The 23,317-nt window shown below is 36.9% G+C and overlaps 1 protein-coding gene across 23 annotated transcripts in view; it reads right to left on the minus strand.

The window, feature by feature from the left end:
* Positions 1–23,317, minus strand: part of CADPS2 (calcium dependent secretion activator 2) — a 540,930-nt gene that overhangs the window by 312,619 nt on the left and 204,994 nt on the right. For all 23 annotated transcript variants that reach the window (XM_045052688.1, XM_045052669.1, XM_045052676.1 and 20 more), the window contains 2 exons: positions 9,306–9,386; positions 2,572–2,808 (listed from right to left, as the gene is read on the minus strand). In XM_045052688.1, the coding sequence (XP_044908623.1) occupies positions 2,572–2,808; positions 9,306–9,386 (318 nt within the window). The remainder of the gene's footprint in view (positions 1–2,571; positions 2,809–9,305; positions 9,387–23,317) is intronic.

Here is a 23,317-nt window from a genome sequence, read left to right on the forward strand (position 1 = left end):
CAACTGCTGCTTTTTGAACCACCAAAGTCCCCAACTCAATCAGTATTTATCAAGCTAGTTGTGTAGCAGGCAGTGTTTTAGGCTCGTGTGATACCTCAGTAAACAAAAGACCTCAACTTCCCATAGCTTACATTGTAGAATAAATCAGATGAATAATAAACATAATAACTGAATTATACAGTAGGTGGTTAAGAGCTGTGGCAAAAATTCAGCTTGAAAACAGAATAGGGTGGGGTGAGAGAAGAGAGCAGTCAGCAGCAATTTTAAAGAGGGTGATAAGATAGGAGTTTTTCAAATCTGCACTTACCCCTTAGATCCAGACTTCAGTTCCTAGAAAAAACCTTTCTCACTAGACCAATTCTAAGCTTGACTGATGAAATGCGAGACCCTTAAAGTGGATTAACTACTTGCCTTTCAGAATTTTCTTAGGCTGAGAAGCAAGGCTTGGATAATGGGCCAGGGATAATTATGGAGTTTAGCTAGGCTGAGGTCAGAGGCCCTGGGGACGGAGGGAGACCTGTCTATTCTCTAAGGGGTCTACAGATACATACTGTGTATGTAGTTTGCACTGAATGTGATTTCATTTTGTTGTTGAACACACATCTCCTATTTATAATACTGGGGGCATCATGGAAAAGATCTGTATTATGCTAAGGAAGGAAAATCTCTGCCTTTATACACATAGCAATAAAGAACATCAAAATAATTTTATAAATATACAAGCTTCTCAGACCACCCAAAATGAAGTTTTAACTCCTATTCTCCCCCAATGCCATTTTATTGCTACATGCTCAGCCCTGTTTAAGACACTGGCGATGAAGCATAGAACAACGCATGGTTTCACACAGACACTAACTCACGAACATAATTTTGTTTTTAAGTAGGGAAAAAGTCCGTAAGAGCCAATTATTTACTATTGTTTACAGTTTTTTAAAGAATAAAGAGATGACGTTCTGAACTGTTTCCAGTTCTGCGTGTTTATATAATGGCAGATTTATACATGACAAAAATAAGATGCTTTACAAATTATAATAAACTCATTTTGTTTCATACAAAGCCTTAAAAAAAACTGGGCACTTTATATCTTGGTCACTAGGAAAACAGACAGGTATGCTAAGAAAATTCGACATGTAAGATACTGTGTATTTTCCCTTTAAATATCTCTTTAAGATATTGGAGAGATTGAGAAGAAACTCAGTAATGACAAGAGACTGAGAAGAAAGGCAATAATGGCACAATCATTAGGGAACCCCAGAACTGAGGCTTGAGTCAGAAGAAAACCTATCTCTACTCTGATAGTACATTTAATCTGTTAACCTACACAGAAATCATTAGCTTGGAAGTCAAGAAAGAGAGAGGCAGTTGGCTTATCCTGAAGCCTGAATTTACCTTAGAGTTGAACAGGTGGAGGAAAGAACAAAAAGCACACATTTTTCTGCCACAACCTAAGCGAGCCGAGAGCAAGAAGTATCAACAGGGAAATTTAAAACGGTACCTCCTAAGACTCCATGTACTTTTCTCTGTCAATCCACAAACTCAAATAGCAGTATTGGGTACCAGCAAAGCGACAATTTAACAATGCAAGGAAGGAGTTAGAAGTTTTAATTTTTGAGAGAGCTATAAATTTAACCTTGATATTGTGTGTCTGTTTTATGTATAAATACATCAAAATATTACGTGGATTAGCTCAAATACACAGATTAGCAATGAAAAAATGTAATCATGAAAAACATCAAGTGGTTGTGGCAATAAGAGTCCGTATCAATATCTGGTTTCCAGTGAATTATATAAAAATGATGAAACTCTGAAGTCTCAGGAAACACATATTATTTATCTTTTTACAATGTATTTATTTTTGAAAAGGGGGGAGGGGGGAGAGAGAACACGCATGAGCAGGGAAGGGGCAGAGAGCGAAGGAGAGAATCCCAAGCAGGTTCGGCACTATCAGCACAGAGCCCATCACAGAGCTCAAGTGAGATCATGACCCGAGCCAAAATCAAGAGTCAGACACTGAAACTGAGCCACTCAGATGCGCCTCCAGGAGGACAATTTTAAATGTGTTACATCTGTTCCTGGTCCTTAAAATATTATCTATAACAAAAATGGACATCCTGGAAAGGAAGAACTACTTATCATCTATATTCACCCAATATTGTGTTTCAAAGCTAGATGGTGTGAGTTGAGGCTAGAAAAACACAAGTGAGGTAGATTAAAAACAAAGCTAAACCAAAGCCTGAAAGCAATTCCCAAATTAGAGATTTAAATCATGTGTTTAAAGAGTGCTTTGGTGTTTAACTTTATCAATAAACGTACACCAGCCTAGTACACCAGCACAGGATGACTTCCCTCAACTCATTTTATTATTTAATCCTAAAACTGCTGTTAGGTTTAAAGAGCAATTTGCATTAATTTGCATTCACAACCTGATTGTCTAGCAAATGAAGAATAATGTAACTTCTTCAAAATATATTACACTGCTTTAAATTCAAAGAGTTACCACGAAGGTCAGCAGAAATTATTTTGCAGCCTCATTCAGGCTGTCAGAGGTGAGTATGGGATAAAGACACTTACCTCCAAGGTGAATGACAGCACTACGTCAGATTTTGACAGCTGAATCTCATTCTCATCTCCAATGTCCAAAAAGGCAGAATTCTGTGAACGTTTTAGTTTTTGTAGTTTAAATTCCGGACCACCTTTTGAAACTGGAAGACTCTCCAAATTGGCCATTAGCAAATTCACTGAAGATCGCAACTCTTCTATATACATATTCTCCATTTCTTTTGCTATGAATTTGGGGAAGTTTCTTTCCTTGAAAATAATTTTAAAATAACGTTACAAAAGACATATTTCAATTTTATCATAAAAGATCACATGATGTATATATTTGACTCTCAGAAATTATGATACTCAGTATAAATGCAGCTACCCAATACTTGAGTCTTCAGGCTTTAAAATCATGAGGCTTTGGCAATTTTGATTATGTATAAGAGTACCCTACTCATATCCCTTACTCAGAATCATTATGGTACAAGATGAATTACATTTTCAACATTAACTTTATTTTTGATAAGGTTTTGCTTAAGTAAAAACTGGAAACCTACATGAAAGAAACTTTAGTGTGTGTATCGATCTTAATTAGCCACTGGTAACTTTGAAATGCTTGGGGTAATTGGTCGGTAAGAAAAATGTTCAGTACAGGATGCCTTGCCTGTTGGGAAACAAACATTTTAAATCTCTCCCTTACCACAGAGGTGTATTATTGAGAAGATATCCTTTTTATAAAATAAGCATTCAAATTAAAAAATCATGTGAAATAGCAATATGATATTTCTAGAATTTTCACATCTACATATAAAAGAATAATATCAACTTAGAAGAGTCATTTTCTTTTTGGTCACATGAGCACTGACATTTGATCCTTCTATCTCTGCCATCAGATTTTGGTTTCTTTCACTCGATGAAAAGGACATTCCAAGTATCAGTATTCCAAAAAATATTGACAGACATTGCCAAATTGCCCTTAGAGAAGATTATAGCCATTCATATTACTACAAACAGCAAAATGAGACTTCCTCCTGCTACTGGCTCTTCCTTAACCCTTGACAATTGGCATTAGCTCTTTCCTTAGAGGTAGAGAGTTTATAATGGTATCAAGTATGACATACCATATCCACCTACTGCACAAAACTGGCTGGGAATGAAAGCCTAAAGCAGCCACCTTTCAAACAGCTGCCTAATGCCCTAGAAAAGCAGCGCCTTCCTTACAGTTTCCCTTGGCATCATTCAAAGCCTAACCCAAGGAACCCTCATCTCTGAGATAACTGGAACACATCCAGAATGCTCCCATCAACCAGCACCTAACCTGTGACTCACGTGCCCTCGTTTGTTCATGGGATCGAAAGCAACACCTGGCACCACTTCACAAATCAGTCCCAGAGTCCCAGGCCACCTGTTTTTCTTTTCCCCCAGTACAACCTTCACGTATTTCTTTTACCATAATTTACATATAATCAATATTAAAATTGAATATTTATTATCACACAGTAATATCCACATTCAGAAGTAACGTTTGTAAGATTCTTAAATACCCTTTCAACATTCCTTTATAGTTTGAAGTGACACCCCAAAAACAGTCAGTTTGCAATCCCAGGAAAAACACATAGCTAGTCAGGTACAGAATACCTTGGCTTCCTTTGGTGAAAAAGAAAAGTTTTGGAATGGTTTCTCAATGTATGTAAAGGAAAAACAAAATTACAAGCAAAATGAGCCATAAAAATAGATTTATAGATTGGTGCACTGACTTTAAAAGTTGTTATGAAAAGTCTCCAAAACTTAGAAATAAGGCAAAAGGGTGAGGGGGGGAAGGTCCTTTCAATGTCCTGTATGGATAAAGGACATCCAAGGGTCATCTGAGGAAATATACTAAGTTCAATTTACTGTTTATTGATGAAAAGTCTCAGGGGCGCCTGGGTGGCTCAGCCAGTTAAGCATCCAACTTTGGCTCAGGTCATGATCTCTCAATTTGTGGGTTCAAGCCCCACAGGAGGCTCTGTGCTGACAGCTCAGAGCCTGGAGCCTGCTCTGGATTCTGTTTCCCTCTCTCTCTGCCCCTCCCCCACTCACATTCTGTCTCTCAAAAATGAACGTTAAAAAAAAAATTTTTTTTAAGTGAAATTACATGTTAACCTTACAGAATTTTGTCTGAAAAAGATACAAATAGTGTGTGTCTGGTGAATAAGAGAATCCAATGGTTATACTTTACAACTTTGTTGGAAATTAACCACGTTCAGATTTAATCCATGAATCTTATTTTAACCTTGGCTAAAACCACCTAGTTCTAGTATGTTCTTGAGGTTACTTCATCTATAACTAGTTGGCTTGTTCATTATGCTCTCAATGAAACCTTTATTGTGTGTTCATTGTATATGTGTAGGAGTCATGATTTTTGCCTTTTTAAAATTTTTGTTTTAGCAAAGCAAAAAGAAATACCTTCTTTGAAAGCCTGGATGCACCAATTTTCTCTTGTCAAATTTTTAAGGTGTTATTTGATGGAAAACTTACCATCACCATATAAAAGATCCTACTCCTATTTAGCATTAAAAACAACACTTCACTCACTATCATTTTTTAAGGAGGAGACTGGCAGGAATCACCAAAAGTGACTGTTTTATCAGCATTTTCCAACTTTTCAAGAAATAGACTATACTCATTTTTTTTTCCTCTCTGGGGGAAAAGATAGACAATCCTGCTTTAAAGCTCAGAGGCTTATTAATAGTATTTCATCAACTTTATTTAGCCCACTTATGTTGCCTCTTTCTTGGAAACAAAATCAAGGGTACTTCAGGCAACTCTATATGTTAAATTTGATCTGTTAAATTAGAAAAGAATCAGAAATGGGTTATTCTCTAGTTTAACTGTGAGTTGCTCTTATAAACCATGGTTTAAAAGTCCTAATTTACTCGCTCATTAGCAGCCCTAACACATGATATATGTGAAAATGTTTGCTCCATAAAAAAATTCTCAGTATTCAAATTTAGTCACTTTTTAAGTGCTCCTAACCTTCACTAGATGAAGCCTGGACCAGAGTAGTAGGTGGAAGATGGAGACATCTGTCAGAGTCTAGAAATACTTTGAAGACAGATGCAAATGGGTTTTCTAATAAATTTGCCATGAAGCACGAGAAAAAGAAGGGAGTCAGAGATGATTCCAAGTTTTTTGGTGTAATCGAAAAGACACCACTGCCAAGAACTGGCCTAACCTGACCACTTAACAGGAGATTTTAAGCACCCTCCCTCCCTTCCAAACTCCTGACTCTACCTTGTCTTTATTTTCTAAACAGTAAATGATCACCCTCCATAATTCAGTTATATAGAACATATATTGCTTATTGTGGGGCTCTCTCAAATGCAAGCTCTGTTAGGGCATAGCAGATATATTTTTGTCTGGTTTTATCCCAAGACAACCACACATTTGTCTGGATGTATCCTAAGCACCTACAACATTGCATAGCTATTTTAGCAGGTGTTCAATAAACACTGAATTTACAGATGGAAAAATTCAGTCTCCAAAAAGTTAAACAAACTTGCCTAATGTTCTATATCTAGAAAATGGCAATCATGGATTTGCCTACAGGTTTTTCTGGCTCAGTCCACACCTTTCTGACTACTTCCAAATTAGACCTTGGCTAAAGTATTAAGGTCAGTATTTCTATCCTTTCAAACAGATTTCTGCCCTGGGGCTTCCTTGTTATTATATCGTATTGTGAAGTGTGGTAGGAGGGGTTACTGATTACCAATGATTAGCTAATGGACAACACTTCTGGATTTATCAGATTGAACAGGCAGTTGCACCCAAGAGAGCAAACTAGGTTCTGGAGTCAAAGGACCAGGGTTTGAGCCCAGCCTCCAGCACATTATTTGTTATGTAATCTTGAGATCAATAATCTTCCCTAGATCTCAATCTCCTGGTCTATAAAACAGATTCACTGTATCATCTGCCATTGTGGGTTCATAGATTATAGATATACAATGCAACAAGGTCAGTAATTATAATTAGCGCCATGAATATTTTATGAAGATGGCTTATAACTGGTGCAATTAAAGTAGAAAGCAATTAAACATGTTCTATCTGCTATGTCAATATATTCACCAAAAGGCATTTTATTTTTGGTGGCATTTTTCCCCCTTCCAATCCCACTAGCTTCACATCCTTCTCCACACTTTATTTTTTAATATTTATTTTGAGAGAGAGAGATTATTTATTTATTTATATATGTATTATTATTATTTATTTATTTTGAGAGAGAGAGATTATTATTAAAGAGAGAGAGAGATGAGGCACAGTGGGAGTGTGGGACGGGGGGGGGGGGGGGGGGGGAGAGTAAGAAAGAATCCCAAGCAGACATGGGGCTGATCTCAGAAACCATGAGATCCTGACCTGAGCTGTAATCAAGAATTGGACACTTGCTTAACCAACTGAGCCACCCAAGTGCCTGGCCCTTCTCCACACTTTTTAAAAATGTATCAATGTTTGTGATGGCATCAGCAGGGTATCATCAAAGAGAACTCTCTGTAGGTGCATCACTGACCCTTCTCAAGTCCAGAGGTTATAAACCCACATCCTCCTCCCCAGATCTGGCCTTGAGAAAACACCAAGGCTCTCCTGTTTCATTACTCTCCAGAAATTCATTTAAACTTTATTCTAAAGCATCACATCTTTGGCCAGGCCCTTACAGAAGCAAATCCAACTCATGACAATGTGCACAGTCTCAGGTACAATCTACATACACCTAGGCAATCTACAAATGCAGCTCTCAGCTCCAGGGTCCTTCCCCACAGGGTCTGGAAGATCTCTCTGGATTCTCTCCCAGCCTCGGGTCTTCTAGAAAAGCAAAGGTCTTTCCAGCCAGTTTCCAATTCAGCTGAGGGTTTTGGGGAAAGTATTTTCTTCTCTAAAGCTTCTAATCGTCTTAATCTAACTTGACTTCCAGGCTATGAATCTGACATTTTTACCTCTGGGATGATGCAGTGCCTCTCCAGATATCCAGACCATAGTAACAAGGCATGCTGCCCTATAACCACTGCCCTTTGGATGCATATAACTCTCTAGCTCCCAACTCACACCATCCTATGTTTTCATTCATCTGCAGATACTTCCTCGTCTATCTCCGACTTGGTTCTCACAACTTACTCTCCTCTCTGCTACCCAAATTTCTCTCAATTTTCTCTACTTTCCTATTTATCTCCGATTTCTCAACAACTTCCCTACTTTTTAGTTTAAAAGACTTTTAAATAAACACAGTATTAGTGTTCTTAAAACTTATACATTATTCACAAATATATTTGTCTTTGCAAAAACAAACGCATTTAAATTGTTAAAATCAGCACAGGATGTGTCTTCTCTAGTGCTGGAAAAGTTCACTATCTTAATTTGGGAGGTGGTCGCACAGTGTATATATATATATATATATATATGCGTATATATACACACATATTCACTGAGCTGTCAACTATCTGTATACTGTATACATTATACTTAAATTTTAAAGAAATGAGTAATACTCCCTCAATAGGGAGGAGTCATCCGAAAGATGGAGGGAGGGAAAGGAAGAGTCTACCACCAAATATTCAAAGTTTTGCTTAGCAGAAAAAAGGGAAAAAAATCATAGTCTCAGATCAAGAGCACTATAGCCTCAAGTCTATTGGTAAAGACTAAATTTTCCCTTACCACTAATAAATTAATGCATCAATTATACTAAAGAATGAGGCAGATAATGAAGTTCCATGATCTTTAAAGTCTTAAGAAGAAATTCAAGGTTTTTGTTTGAAATTTATTTCCATTACAGGGGTGCCTGGGTGGCTCAGGCAGTTGAGCAGCCGACTTCGGCTCAGGTCATGATCTTGTGGCTCACGAGTTCGAGCCCTGCGTCAGGCTCTGTGCTGACAGCTTAGAGCCTGGAGCCTGTTTCGGTTTCTGTGTCTCCCTCTCTCTCTGTCCCTAACCCACTCGCATTCTGTCTCTGTCTCTCTCAAAAATAAATAAACATCAAAAAAAAAAATTTTTTTTAAATTTTTTTTCAACGTTTTTTTATTTATTTTTGGGACAGAGAGCGACAGAGCATGAACGGGGGAGGGGCAGAGAGAGAGGGAGACACAGAATCGGAAACAGGCTCCAGGCTCTGAGCCATCAGCCCAGAGCCCGACGCGGGGCTCAAACTCACGGACCGCGAGATCGTGACCTGGCTGAAGTCGGACGCTCAACCGACTGCGCCATCCAGGCGCCCAAAAAAAAATTTTTTTAAAGAAATTTATTCCTATTACAGAGAAACACAGTGATTGCACAAAATAAAATATTAAATACACAGAGACTTTTTACAAGAAACTTCAAGCTGTATCTTTCATCCATTCAAATATTAGTTGACTCCACTATGTGCCAATCACCGTGCTGAATACTTTAGAATATGTGATTTCACATATTTCACAGGGACAATATTTTACTCCCTGATTATATTATGTTTAGTGCAATATTAAAATTCTTTTAAATCTGTCAGTTTGAGAAAATCAGGCATGGCTTTAATCTACAAAAGTTACTGAACTTAAATATGTCCTATGTATAAGGAAGGATCTGTAAAATAGATAATATGCCCCATTCAGACAATATGCATTCAGATATTTGGGCTTAAGAAACATGCACACAGAGAAGAAAATGATAAAAATTATGCTGCATTTATCTATACAAAACTTTTTCAGCTCACAGAAATCTACAAAAAAAAAGTGTGGCACAGTGTGTCAAAGTTAACCATTTACCTTTGCCATCTTCTCTGCCAGCTGCAAACGACCATCAAGTTCCCTTCTGATCTGAGCAGCTTGCTCATCTGCATTGTCCAGCTTTAAGACAGAAATTACACATATGTGATTACTTAACGGCAGTGACCTACAGTTTAAAGTGAAGATTTAAAGACTCGATTTTTGTTTTTAATAAATTCTCTCAGCTACCTATTGAGAACACAGAACAATGTTTAATTAGGTCAGCAGTCCAATTAAATTTCTTGGGCACCTTTCATTTTAGTTTTGTTCACAAAAAAATTATCCGATTGCTAAAAAAAGTTATTCAGTTGCTATAAAAGTTATTCAATTGCTAAGAATCATAGCTCAGTTTACCAAAAATCTAATCATAATCATTCTTTGCCCAACGTGTCCAGTAAGCTGTTTCCTTGAAGTTATATTAAATTGGTTAAATCATTGTTAGGCTTATTCAGTCCATCCTTCTATCTTCTTGAAGGTCAGTTCCTAAGTAGTTCCAGATAGACGAGTCTCTTGTCTTGTTCTTTCAAATTTCCACAGTGTATTTCTGGATGGTGAGATACTGAGTAATGTTTTCCTTCTTCGTCAGTTTTATAACAAGTTTGTGCATTAGTGCTAAACTATAAAAGTAGCATTTGATTGACTGATAGAACTTCCTACCCTTTAAGTTTTCATATTCTCCTCATTCTAGTTTTCAACAGACTTATACTGCCAGGAAACCCTTCTACTCTTCACAGACTGGCACCACATTAGAATTCCATTCTCTTGTACTAAATTTGATTGAAAGCAAGAAAAGCACGTGGTCATTGTTTTTTAAAGATACTTACACAGAAAATTACTTTCACTTATCCAGTGAAATAATCCTTTTCTTATAGATTTTCTTTTAACTTTTCCTCATGATTCCCTTCTCCTGAATTATTCATAATCAACTTCTTTTATTAGTTCATTATAAAAACTGCTAAACTGCGGAGGTCCTATGAGCCATGCGCAGTGGGGGATGCACTGGGTGGGCTACAGATGTTTCTCTCAACTTTAATTCCTTCCCCTTTCCTACTTCCCTCATTAAGAAAACAGGACCACACAATACAACTGTATTATAGTAAAGGCCCACCTAAAGACTGCATTAGTATTGAGTACCACATTAAATGCCTAGGAAAACAGAGATGTATTTCATTTGCTGAAGAACTACAAATGGACCAGATTACATGCTTTAACACGGCCTTAAAAAAGAAAAAAATAATGCCTGAAAAAGAGGAGTGGGGGCAATGCAGGTCAACAGGATGGTGGTGTCAGGGCAAATATAAAGAGTCAAGAAAAGGAGAAGATGTTTCACTAAGAGGGCATCAAAAGTTTGGAGGTGAGATTAATAATCTTGGTAATGGGATGGGGGGGCAGGCAGGGGAAGATACATGGAAAATGGGGCTGGAGAGAGACCAGCTACTTCATAAACTACTCTTCACAGCCACATTAGGGAGTCTGGAGTTGGTTCCTACAGCAATGAGAATTCACTGAGAGGTTTTAAACAGGATTTTGGAAAGATCACTCTGTTTCTGGCACTAACAACAGGTTAGAGGGACATAGGAAGTCTATTATTTATTCATTAGAAAGAGAGATCTTGGGTTACTTTCCAAAAAATATGTTTCCAAGTTCATTTAAAAAATCAAATTCTTTTAAAAGACAAGTTTAAAAATAGCCAAGATTTTCTTAAACTAAATTGTTGGTAGACAATTTTCCATGTCATCTTAAAACAAATACAATTAATAGGAGGCAAAGTCAAACAGTTTCTCTTCACTGTGTCCAAAGTCAAAATAATCTACATTAAAAACTAACAAAACTGTTAAAGAATACGTGGTATGTCTGTTCTAGGTAATGGAAATCAAGGTCCTAAAAGCAAAAATTATGTGTAAGAACTTGTAACTATAATACTTCAAATACGTTAAACTTAACACGGAAAATGTTCCAATTTTTGCTTAAATGCTAATAGGTATGTTTCCACAGAAAACTGAAATGAAATGATTACCTGCATGTAAAGAGTTCTGGTTCCACTAAGACACAGTATTTAACATCTTAAAATAAAAGGTCATAGTTCTCCTTCAAACTCAATCACAAAACACTATTTAACATCTTCAAATATTCTTATCTTCTTATTAACAGCCCCTAATTTTAAGTGGGATTATTTGACTTACTTCTGGGTTTTGCAAGAATGATCACTGCAAGAGCCAGTTTTCTGCTACTTCTAAAAAATATTAATACCTTAAGTGCTTTTTCTGAAACAACGTAGGCAGACAAAAGCAGAGTGCTGCTGTACCAAACGACCTTTGAATAGCTTTCTCTTCCTTAATAAATTTTCAGAGACCGAACACTAATTTTTGTGACTACTGGTGTCATTTGGTGAAAATAGAACAGCATAATTCCAAACACATTAACAAAAGAGAGGAAAAGCTAACAAAAACAACCAATAAATTCTTATCTTTGTGTCATGTAATACTAAATACAATTGAAGGAAGTAGATCAGTTGGTTAGCTTTTTTTTATTTTTACATGTAAGAATGTTAATGTCCCATGCGTTTTGTTTTCTTCTGAGTATTGCCTTTGTTTTCAAATTCATTGAAAGCTTATGTAATTTTTATAAATATTTTCTTAAAAGTTGACTTAATTGAAATTAGTTTCACATGTAGTTATAAGAAATAGATACACCCACTGCCCAGTTTCCCCCAATGGCACCATCATACAAAACTATTCTAGCACAACCAGGATATTGACTTTGATATAATCATCCATCTTATCCAGAGTTTCTCAGTTTTATGCTTATTCGTCTTAACCAATTATTTATCTAGATTCACAGGTTCACCACCGCCAGTCAAAACACTGAAGAGTTTTAACATCATAAGTTGCCCTTTTATAACCAGACCCATTTCCCTCCAGGGAACCTGCAGTTGGTTTTAATAATAATGCACCTCTTTTCACAATGTCTAAAAATAAATTCTAAAAAGGCAAATGGGTTTTCTTTTACTTTCCATTATGAAATTGGACATGGCCTCTTATGAGGTTAACATTTGTCAACAGTAGATGGGGGGTCTCAGACCTCTTAAATCTTCAAGTTCACCACCTGAGTTCTTTCCTCAAAGCATATGGCCCTACATAGCATCTACTCATTGACAACTCCCAAGCATGTATTTCTAGCTCCAATCCTTCATTAGAGTTTGACTTACATTTCCAGCTGCCTATTTACCATTTCTGTTTGCATGAAGAGAAGGCTCATTGCACTAGTAAGCCCAAAATGCAATCTTGATTTCTAGTAGCCTGTCCCAATCACTCCTTCCATGAATAATGCCATGTCATACAAATGCTCAAGCCCAAAGCCTACGTGTCATCTTTAACCTTCCCCTTTGTCTCACGGCCCACATCCAATCCAACCTTGAGCCATGCAGGGTGAAACCTAGATCACATTGTTGAGGCAGACCAGAATTGAGGTACTCAAGAGTTCTTGGCCAGGACCACTTTTCTGGGGAGTGGAGTGTTTCCTTAGCCACTTCAAGTACATCTCCTCTCATCAGAACACTTGTACCTATGGTTACGGTGAACATAATTCTTTTCCTTTTCTGAACCCTCAAGAGAACATGGGTTTTTATACCACTCCCTCCACCCCCTTCTCAAAAAATAAAAATAGAAAAAAAGGAGAAGTCTGGTTAGGTGGTTTACAGATGTGGGACACCAGATTTTAAAATGCTGGGTAACAGGGGCATCTGGGTGGCTCAGTAGGTTAAGCGTCCAACTTCAGCTCAGGTCATGATCTCACGGTTCATGGGTTCGAGCCCTGTGCTAGGCTCTTTGCTGACAGCTCACAGTCTGGAGCCTGCTTCAGATTCCACGTCTCCCTCTCTCTTTGCCCCTTCCCTGCTGTGTGCGTGTGCATGCGCTCTCTCAAAAATAAACATTAAGAAAAATTAAAATAAAATAAAATGCTTGGTAACACCAGAGTACCTGGGTGGCTCAGTCGGTTGAGCATCCAACTCTTGATTATGGCTCAGGTCATGAACTCACGGTTCTTGAGATTGAGCCCCACATTGGGGCTCCTGAAAGCACAGAGCTTGCTTGGGATTCTTGCTCTCTCTCAAAACAAAGAAATGTTAAAATAATAAAAGAAAAAAATTAAATGCTGGGAAACACATCTGTCTCTAATGCCTGATTTGGGGTATGAGATAAAATGGGGATATGCAGACTCTGGAATTCATGGTAGGGACTAGACATAAGTTTCATTCCACAAGGGCAACTTCATTTTTAAACTTCATTTTCTTTTAAATTCTTGATTTCAACACTTTTTGACAATAGATGACTTAACTCACAGGTGTCCTTTCCTGGCACAGAATATTTTCCCAGTCTTTTAAAGGGAGTTATTCAACCCTGACCATAACAGATGCCCAAATGTATCTTTATTCTCTGTAATGCCCATAGTATCCACTACACAGAGCATTTTCAATTATTAATTGAAAATTATCAATTTCAATTATCAAGAGATGTTTCTGGAATGGCAAATATTTAGTACAGGAAATGTACTTTTAGTTCCCTCCTATTCATTACACAGAAATTACTGTTTCCACATTCAGAATCCTCTGGCACAGAAGATTTTTCAGGTCTTTTAAAAAGGGTCAATCAACCCTGACCATAACAGGTGCCCAAATGTAGCCTTATTCCCTGCAATGCCTCTACTATCCACTATACAAAGCATTTTCCATGATTAATTGAAAATTATCAATTTCGATACCATTTCAAAATCAATTACCATATTCAAAAATCAGTGACCACTCCAATGATGAGAATATTTCACTAGCTTAACAAATATTTAATACAGAAAGTGAATTTTTATTTTCCTCTTGTTTTTACACAGGGATTATAATTTCCTTAATTAAAATTCTCTAGGCTAGGGAATTCTTAACCTGGACCTTTGGGGGGTCTGAATTACTCAAGTTGTGAGCAAAATTTTGTAGAGTTAGGCATTTTTTTCCCCTCGGGGAATGGCTTGACTTTCATACCTTACTCAAAGGGGTGGCAACTCCCTAACTCAAACAAAGTAAAGAACAACGCTGTAAGGACGTCATCTTTCTAGAAGCTTCTATATCCTAGAAGAGGCTATATGGCTTTTAAAAAATAAACCATGGGAAATGGTCACCTCAGACCTACACATCATCAACCTTACTCTTACAGAGATTTGTTAAATCTTTGTAAAGGGATGCTAAGACACAGACTCTCAATAGTGTTGGCAATGGTCCACAGTTACTTTACCAACTCTATTTACCCTTTCCTACACCTACCATATAGCAACCACTATGAAAGCTCATCAGTACCTACAAAAGTAAGGGCCTTCCAGAAGTTCACACTTTATGTCGAAAACAGTAAAAATAGTACACAGAACAGAATATAATTGCCACAAGAAAGTTACTGACCAGGTGCTGTAAGAATTCAGTAATGAGAGAGATGTGTTTCCCGGTTGATTAGTAACAGGATGGATTCGTGAAGATGGAAATAGTAAAAGGTGGAGGAGAAAATGCTGACCTGATGCAGCAGTCTATTTTGGTCTTGACTTACAAATCTCTAAGCCTAGGCTGTCTTTGCCACATTCCCCTCATGTCCTTGGAAACAGTTCTGAAAAGAGACCTCAGGGATCAGCACATCTCCCTTTGCAGAAAGGCCTCAGGGACCCAAAGCCTATGTGGTGTCCAAGTCTAAAATTTTCACAAACTGTAATAAACAGCAATAAAATAACTTTACCAAGTTCCATCTAACACCTTCATTTTACAACTTGTGATATTCTTTCAATGCTTTAAAAACTATAAATATCAAACATTTGAGTTCATTAAATTTGCTCATCTTTAAAAAAAAGATCATTTATAAAAAGCACTTTTCACAGAGCTGTTTAGCATCATTACCCTCTCCTATCAATCTATTTTCTAGAACCAGGATAACTGTATTAACACTGTCAATCACTAAAAAGGGGAATAGCTGTTTTCCCATAATGATGCCTTTGTGTGTGCCAACCTTACTCAATTATGTCCTTTCTCCCACTGAAGAAATTAGTATTCTCTCCAACTCCATACTCCAATTATGGCATACCTCTTTTCAAATTATATTGTTATTTTCTTGCAATATTCATCTTTATCCTTTAGTATGAAAAATGCAAGGAGACTAGGATTTGTTATATAAACTTCGTGTTTTCCCTAAGATTAATCCATATGCTGGTCCACTGTATTTATATTATCTATAAATCCAGTGATTTATAGATAATACATCATGAGAAGTAAGCAGTACAAACCTAACACGGATTCCAAAAGAACACTTCAACACTTTATCACGTAATTTTCTAGTAGCCCAGTGTTTACTTGACACTATCAAATATACATGGATTTTGCAACAGGACCTAAAACCACTCATCAAAAAGCTTTAGGTGTTAATTTACTTCATCTATAAATCGTGTTAATTTTTATTATTACTTGAACCACAGATTTATCATAAAGATAGCCCCTAACTCTACCTACTACTTCTGTTTTCTGTGCTGCCTCCCCACCTCATGCCTACACACACACACACACACACACACACACACACACACACACACACACACAGGTTCTTGGCTATTCTAGATATCAGAGTATCTCCAGTTACTTCTCAAAACAGTATCATTAGTCAGTACATACCACTGGCCTTTCCCCTGAGTTTCAGCTCTCCAGCTGAAGGCAAGGCCTTTCCTTTTAGGCACGCACAAAGTCCTCAAACTAAAACTAAACCTGTTCTTGTGCTGTTTCAAAAGGGTACATGCACCCCAATGTTTACAGCAGTGCTATCAACAATAGCCAAAGTATGGAAAGAGCCCAAAAGTTCATCAACAGATGAATAAAGAACATGTCGTATATGTATACAATGCAGAATTACTCGCCAACCAAAAAGAATGAAATCTTGCCATTTCCAACAAATGGATGGAACTAGAGTGTATTATGCTAAACAAAATTAGTCAGAGAAAGACAAATATCATATGACTTCACTCATTATGTGGATTTTAAGATACAAAACAGATGAACATAAGGGAATGGAAGCAAAACTAATATAAAAACAAGGAAGGAGACAAAACATAAGAGACTCTTAAATACAGAGAACTGAGGGTTGCTGGAGGGGTTGTGGATGGGGAGATGGGCTAAATGGGTAAGGGGCATTAAGGAAGCCACTTGTTGGGATGAACACTGGGTGTTATACATATGGGATGAATCAATGGAACTTACTCCTAAAATCATTACTGCATTATATGCTAACTCGGATGTAAATTAAAAAAATAAGTTAAAATTTCAAAAAAACAATCTGTTCTTTATCATCCACTCTTCAACATAGCTTCCTATTTCTACATAGAATTCCCACTACCCTTGATCACGCTACAGTCTCAGAGGGAGGAAGAGAGATGAGGAAAGGAGAGAAAGGACTAAATAAATCAATATGAATAGAGAGAATGATACCCAAACACCTCAGGTTAGTATTAAGGTCCTCCCAAATTTTGTACCAATCTATATTTTTAAGCTCTTGGATAATTCCATTATCTATACAAGTCAGTTTGTTTAGTGTTTACTGAACATGTTACATTTTCCCAGTCATGCATTTTGCTTGTGTTTCTTTCTTCTGCCAGCAACATTTCTCTTACCTACCTTCACTGTCCTGATCAAACTTAAAATCTGAGATTACCTTACCAATCATTTAATAATAAAGCAGGTACTATCTCATGACATATCTTTCATAGTTTCCTATTATTGTTGAACTTCAGATATTTATGACCACTACCTCAGCCTGCAATGTATGCCTCTGGTCAGCCCAGCCTACCCAGAGGGGTAAAACAACTCCAACTCGAATAGGGGAATTCAAAGAACTAGTGTAAATTTTAATTCAAATACAAAGAATGTCCAAGACATTCCCTCCAAGCTGACCCATCTTCTGTGAGTCAATCCCCCTGAAAAAACCAAAACCTCTTTCCTCCCTTTTTCTTGGTCATTGGGAATCAGCCAACAACATGGTAAACTCTCTTTGTAATGTCACACAACAAAAAGAATATAATAAGAAAATGAAGTTATTCCCATACTCTCAAAAGAGACACTTGCATATATGATATGTATGATTCAGGTAACATCACATGTGCTAGAGGCAAAGCATTGAAAGAATTCCCTTGTATCTATCGTATAGATTATGTATAAAAAACCTGACTCAGAAATAGCAGTTCTGCCATGGGTCCTTGTAGAACAGTTCTAAGAGTCTTAAAAATGCATTTCCCAGAAGGAAGAAAGAACATACTTATTTCAACATAATAAGCCCATAGCTAACAACATACTCAATGGTGAAATATTAAAAGCTTTTCCTCTAAGATGAGGAGTAACACAGGGGCACCTACCCTCAGTACTACTATTGAAGATAATACTAGAAGACCTAGCTAGAACAACCTGGCAACAAAAAAGAAATAAAAGGTATCAGAACTGCAAAGAAGTAAAATGGTCTTTACTTGTAGAGAATAAGGTTTGATGTACAGAGAATCCTAAAGACTCAACCAAAAACCTATTAGATCTAATCAATGACTTTAGTAGTAATAGGATACAAAATTAACATAGAAAAACCAGTAGTGTTTCTATACAGTAACAATGAATTTTCTCAAAAAGAAATTTTAAAATGCCATTTACAATAGCATCAAAAACAAAATACTTAAGCATAAATTTTACTAAGGAGGTCAAAGATCTCTACTCTGAAAACTACAAGACATTGGTAAATAAAATTGAGGAAATCAAAGAAAACACATATAAATGGAAAGGTTTCCCATGTTCATAGCCTGGAAGACCCTATAAAGATTCCAATGGCATTTCTTTTTTATAGAAGTAGAAACAATATGCCTAAAATTTACATGGAACCACAAAAAATCCTGAAAAGCCAAAGAAATCCTGAGAAAGAACAAAAGCAGGAGGCATCACACTTCCTAATTTCAACCTATACTATAAAGTTACAGTCGTCAAAAACAGTACGGCATGGACATGAAAACACACAAAGATGAATAGAACAGGTCCAGAGCCCAGAAATAAACCCAACAATGTATAATCAACTAATATTTGACGAAGGAGCCAAGAATGCTCAATGGAGAAAAGACAATCTCTTTAATAAATCATGCTGGGATAATTAGGTATTCATATGTAAGAGAATGAAACTGGACCCATATCTTCCACCCCTCACAATATTTAACTCAAATGGATTAAAGGCTTAAATATAAAACCTGAAACCGTGAAAATCCTAGAACAAAGGAATAAAGCTCCTTGACTGGGGTCTTGGTAATGATTTATTTGCTTTTATATACAATACTGAAAGCAAATGCAACAAAATCAAATATAAACAAGTATTAACTATAGGACGCTAAAAAGTTTCTGCTCAGCAAAAGAAACCAACAGTGAAAAGAAAACCCATGGAATGAAAAAATATTTTCAAACCATACATCTTAAAAGAAGTTAGTATCCAAAACACATAAAGAATTCATACAAATCAAAACAAAAACAAAACACCACAATTTAAAAACTGAGCAAAGGACCTGAATAGATATTTCTCCAAAGAAGATACATGAAAGACCAACAGGTACATGAAAATACACCTAACTTGATAAGTCACTAGGGAAATGCAAATGAAAACCACAAAAATGTCACCTTATGCCTGTTAGAATAGCCATCATCAAAATGACAAGAGATAACAAATGCTGGCGTGGATGTGGAGAAGAGGGAACCTGTGTGCACTGTTGGTGGGACTATAATTTGGTGCCGTCACTATGGAAAACAGTATGGAGGATTCTCACAAAATTAAAAATACAACAACCATATGGTCCAGCAATTCCACTTCTGGGAATATATCCAAAGGAAATGAAAACACAAGCTTGAAAAGATATCTGCACCATGTTCGTAGCAGCATTATTTACAATAGCCAAGACATGGAAACAACCTAAATGCCCATCGATGGATGAATGGATCAAGAAGTTGTAGTGTATATATACAATGGAATATTATTCACCCATAAAGGAGAAGAAATCCTACCATTTGCAATAACATGTATGGAACCTGAAGGCATTATGCTAAGTAGAGTAAGTCATAGAAAAGTAAATACTGTAGGATTGCTTGTGTGATTTTTTTCTAATTGAAAAAACAAAACTCAGAGATCAGAATTGTGGTCACCAAAGGCAGAGGGGGTTGGGAGGGAAGGAAATTGGAGGAAGGTGGTCAAAAAGCCCAAACTTCCAGTTATAACATAAATAAGCACTAAGGATATACTGTACAGCATGAGGAATATAGCTAGGACTGCTGAAGGATATATAGGAAAAGCTAAGAGTTATCATCACAAGGGGAAAAAAAGTTCTGTTTTCTTTTTATTGTATCTATAGGAGAAGACAGAACTTGGTTAAACCTGTGTGGTAATCATTTCACAATATACATGAACCAAACAATCATACTGTACATTTTAAACTTATACAAAGACATAGGTCAATTATTTTTCAATAAAACTAAGAAAGATCATTTCCCAAACCACACTTTCATTTGAATGCTAAAGAAGTAGGGGAAAGATGAATGAGTTAATTACATATAAGATTACCCTATGTGAACTGAACTGTATTAAATAATGGATCAAAGTGTTCAAAAGCAAGAACATAAGAATTTAACCTCAAATCTAAAAACCATGAGACTTCAATAGCCTGAAGACAATGCATGCATATTCTCTAAAATGGTAGGTGGCAAAATTTGAAATATCATAGAATCTTCAGTATTTCATTTATATTAACATTTTATCTTCCAGACAAAAGTAACATGCTAATACTTTCAAGCAACTACTAACTATATTCACTTCAATAGTTGAGTGTACATTCACATTAATAATTAAATGCTGAAATTGAGAGAGTTTAATATTAAGTAACAGACACTAATCAAGGATATTAGAAAACTTTGTCCCAGTACATTAGAACTCCAGCTTCATCAAGATTAATAAGAACTAAATTTATACAGCACTTATGACATATAAGAAACTCTTCTATGTTTTTATAAACATGATGGCATTTAAGCCTCAAAGCAACCCTATGGGATAGGTGATAACTTTATCCCATTTTAGTGATGAAAAATCTGAAGCACAGACTGCTTTAAGCAATTATCCAGGGTCAAGGTCACACAGTTAATAAGGGGCAGGGCAGTTTGAGTGCAGCGTTCAACTTAACTACCTCACACTCAATTTCCATTCTTTCTGTCATTCGCTCTATCCAGGAGTACCCACAATAGGAAGCACATTAAATATTGTCAAATTAATGATACAAAGATTCAATATCCCATGTTCAATGAAGTAGAAGAGGCATATATAAATATAATGCAAAGTAGAATATGGTAGGCTTTTGGGTAATGATAAGGAATTGTAAATTTCTCATTTTTGGGGGGTCCTCTCCCAGTATTTAAGAAAAATGGGGACAGGAGCAGGGAAATCTTCATGCAAGTGGACCTTCTCTTGCATCTTGAAGAATTAATATGGAATTTGAAGTGAAGAGAATATTAAGAGACAAAATTAAAATACAAGAAAATACAGGGAGTGATTCAATTTACATGGAACACAGGGTATGTAAAGATTTGTTACATGGGAAATAACATAAGCAAGGCACGTGGGGGAGCCAGATTGAACACTGAGGTGGTGTTAGCTTCATTCTGTTGACAGAGAGGAGCCATTTTCTTTTCTTTCCTATTCATAGTTGGGTTATGATGAGAATGGGATGGTGCTCCAATAATACTAATCTGGCAACAAAAATACATTAAGGTTGGGAGGGGGAAGCAGTTAAATTACTGCCATGCTCCATAGGCTGTGCTCATAAGTGAAGTCTGGAGCGAGGGCAATGACCATGGAAATAAGAGAGAGGACTCTTTAACAAATGGTGTTGGGAGAACTGGACAGCAACATGCAGAAGGATGAAACTAGACCACTTTCTTACACCATTCACAAAAACAAACTCAAAATGGATAAAGGACCTGAATGTGAGACAGGAAACCATCAAAACCCTAGAGGAGAAAGCAGGGAAAAACCTCTCTGACCTCAGCCACAGCAATTTCTTACTTGACACATCCCCAAAGCCAAGGGAATTAAAAGCAAAAATGAACTATGGGGACCTCATGAAGATAAAAAGCTTCTGCACTGCAAAGGAATCAATAAAACTAAAAGGCAACCAATGGAATGGGAAAAGATATTTGCAAATGACATATCAAAGGGCTAGTATCCAAAATCTATAAAGAGCTCACCAAACTCCACACCAGAAAAATAATCCAGTGAAGAAATGGGCAGCAAACATGAATAGACACTTCTCTAAAGAAGGCATCCAGATGGCTAACAGGCACATGAAAAGATGCTCAACATCACTCCTCAACAGGGAAATACAAATCAAAACCACACTCAGATATCACCTCACGCCAGTCAGAGTGGCCAAAATGAACAAATCAGGAGACTATAGATGCTGGCGAGGATGTGGAGAAACGGGAACCCTCTTGCACTTTTGGTAGGAATGCAAACTGGTGCAGCTCCTCTGGAAAACAGTGTGGAGGTTCCTCAAAAAATTAAAAATAGACCTACCCTATGACCCAGCAGTAGCACTGCTAGGAATTTACCCAAGGGATACAGGAGTACTGATGCATAGGGACACTTGTACCCCAATGTTTATGGCAGCACTCTCTACAATAGCTAAATTATGGAAAGAGCCTAAATGTCCATCCACTGACAAATGGGTAAAGAAATTGTGCTTTATATACACAATGGAATACTACTTGGCAATGAGAAAGAATAAAATATGGCCTATTGTAGCAACGTGGATGGAACTGGAGAGTGTTATGCTAAGTGAAATAAGCCATATAGAGAAGGACAGATTCCATGTGTTTGTTCACTTTTATGTGGATCCTGAGAAACTTAACAGAAGACCATGGGGGAGGGGAAGGGAAAAAATATGGTTAGAGAGGGAGGGAGCCAAAACATAAGAGACTCCTAAAAACTGAGAACTGAGGGTTTATCGGGGGTGGGAGGGTGGGGTGTGTGGGTGATGGGTATTGAGGAGGGCACCTGTTGGGATGAGCACTGGGTGTTGTATGGAAACCAATTTGATAATAATTTTCATAATAAAAAACAAATAAGAGAGATGATACAGCATTATGGAGAAAGCAGCAGTGCAGGTAATTGGGCTGGGAAGACATAGAAGGACCGATGGTTATGAGTCAGAAGGCTGACACAAATAAAAGAAGGATCGTGTTTGGGATGCGAAGAAATGGCATTTTGAACCTGTTGTGTCTCAGGAGTCTCAGATTCATCAGTTTGCCCTGGGCTATAGTGAGACAGAATGGAGAGGGAGGAGCTGACCTACGTAAAAAGGGTAAAAAGGCACTAATACTCAAAATAAGCAAAACACAGTGAGTGGTGGTGTTGTTTTTATCACTGCAGTATTTTTCAGTGGATCTAACTCAATGCAACAAAAACAGTAGCATCTCATTTCTCAAAAATAGGGTAGTGAGCCTGTTTCTAATTTTCAAACACTATTGCTCTTAGTATCATACCATGTACAAAATGAGTTCACAAACCTCTGATGAGGATTCACAGACTGAGATGTAAGCCTTGTTAATCTGGAGACCTTCGCATCAGAATCAAGAAAACACTCATAAACAGAAAAGAACATCATTTTCAACATTTAACAATAACAGAGGCCTTTCTAGAAGTTTGTAATAAATAGCCAGAATCAATCACTGCCACCCATTACACAAGCAAAATCTTACTAAGATAATGATCAGTTGGCCCTGCTCTAATGTGATTAGGATAAATGGAAATTTTTTATAGTCTAAAGCAAAGAGGATTTAGGATATTATGACCTTGATAATCAGCTAAAAAGCATTGAATATCAGCAGGTACTCTTTTGTGAGTATGTATCAATCCCTTTCCCTCAGCCTTTCAAATTTTTTTTAAGTGCAT

The sequence above is a fragment of the Felis catus genome, chromosome A2, assembly GCF_018350175.1.
Source record: "Felis catus isolate Fca126 chromosome A2, F.catus_Fca126_mat1.0, whole genome shotgun sequence".
NCBI classification, from domain to species: Eukaryota; Metazoa; Chordata; class Mammalia; order Carnivora; family Felidae; genus Felis; species Felis catus.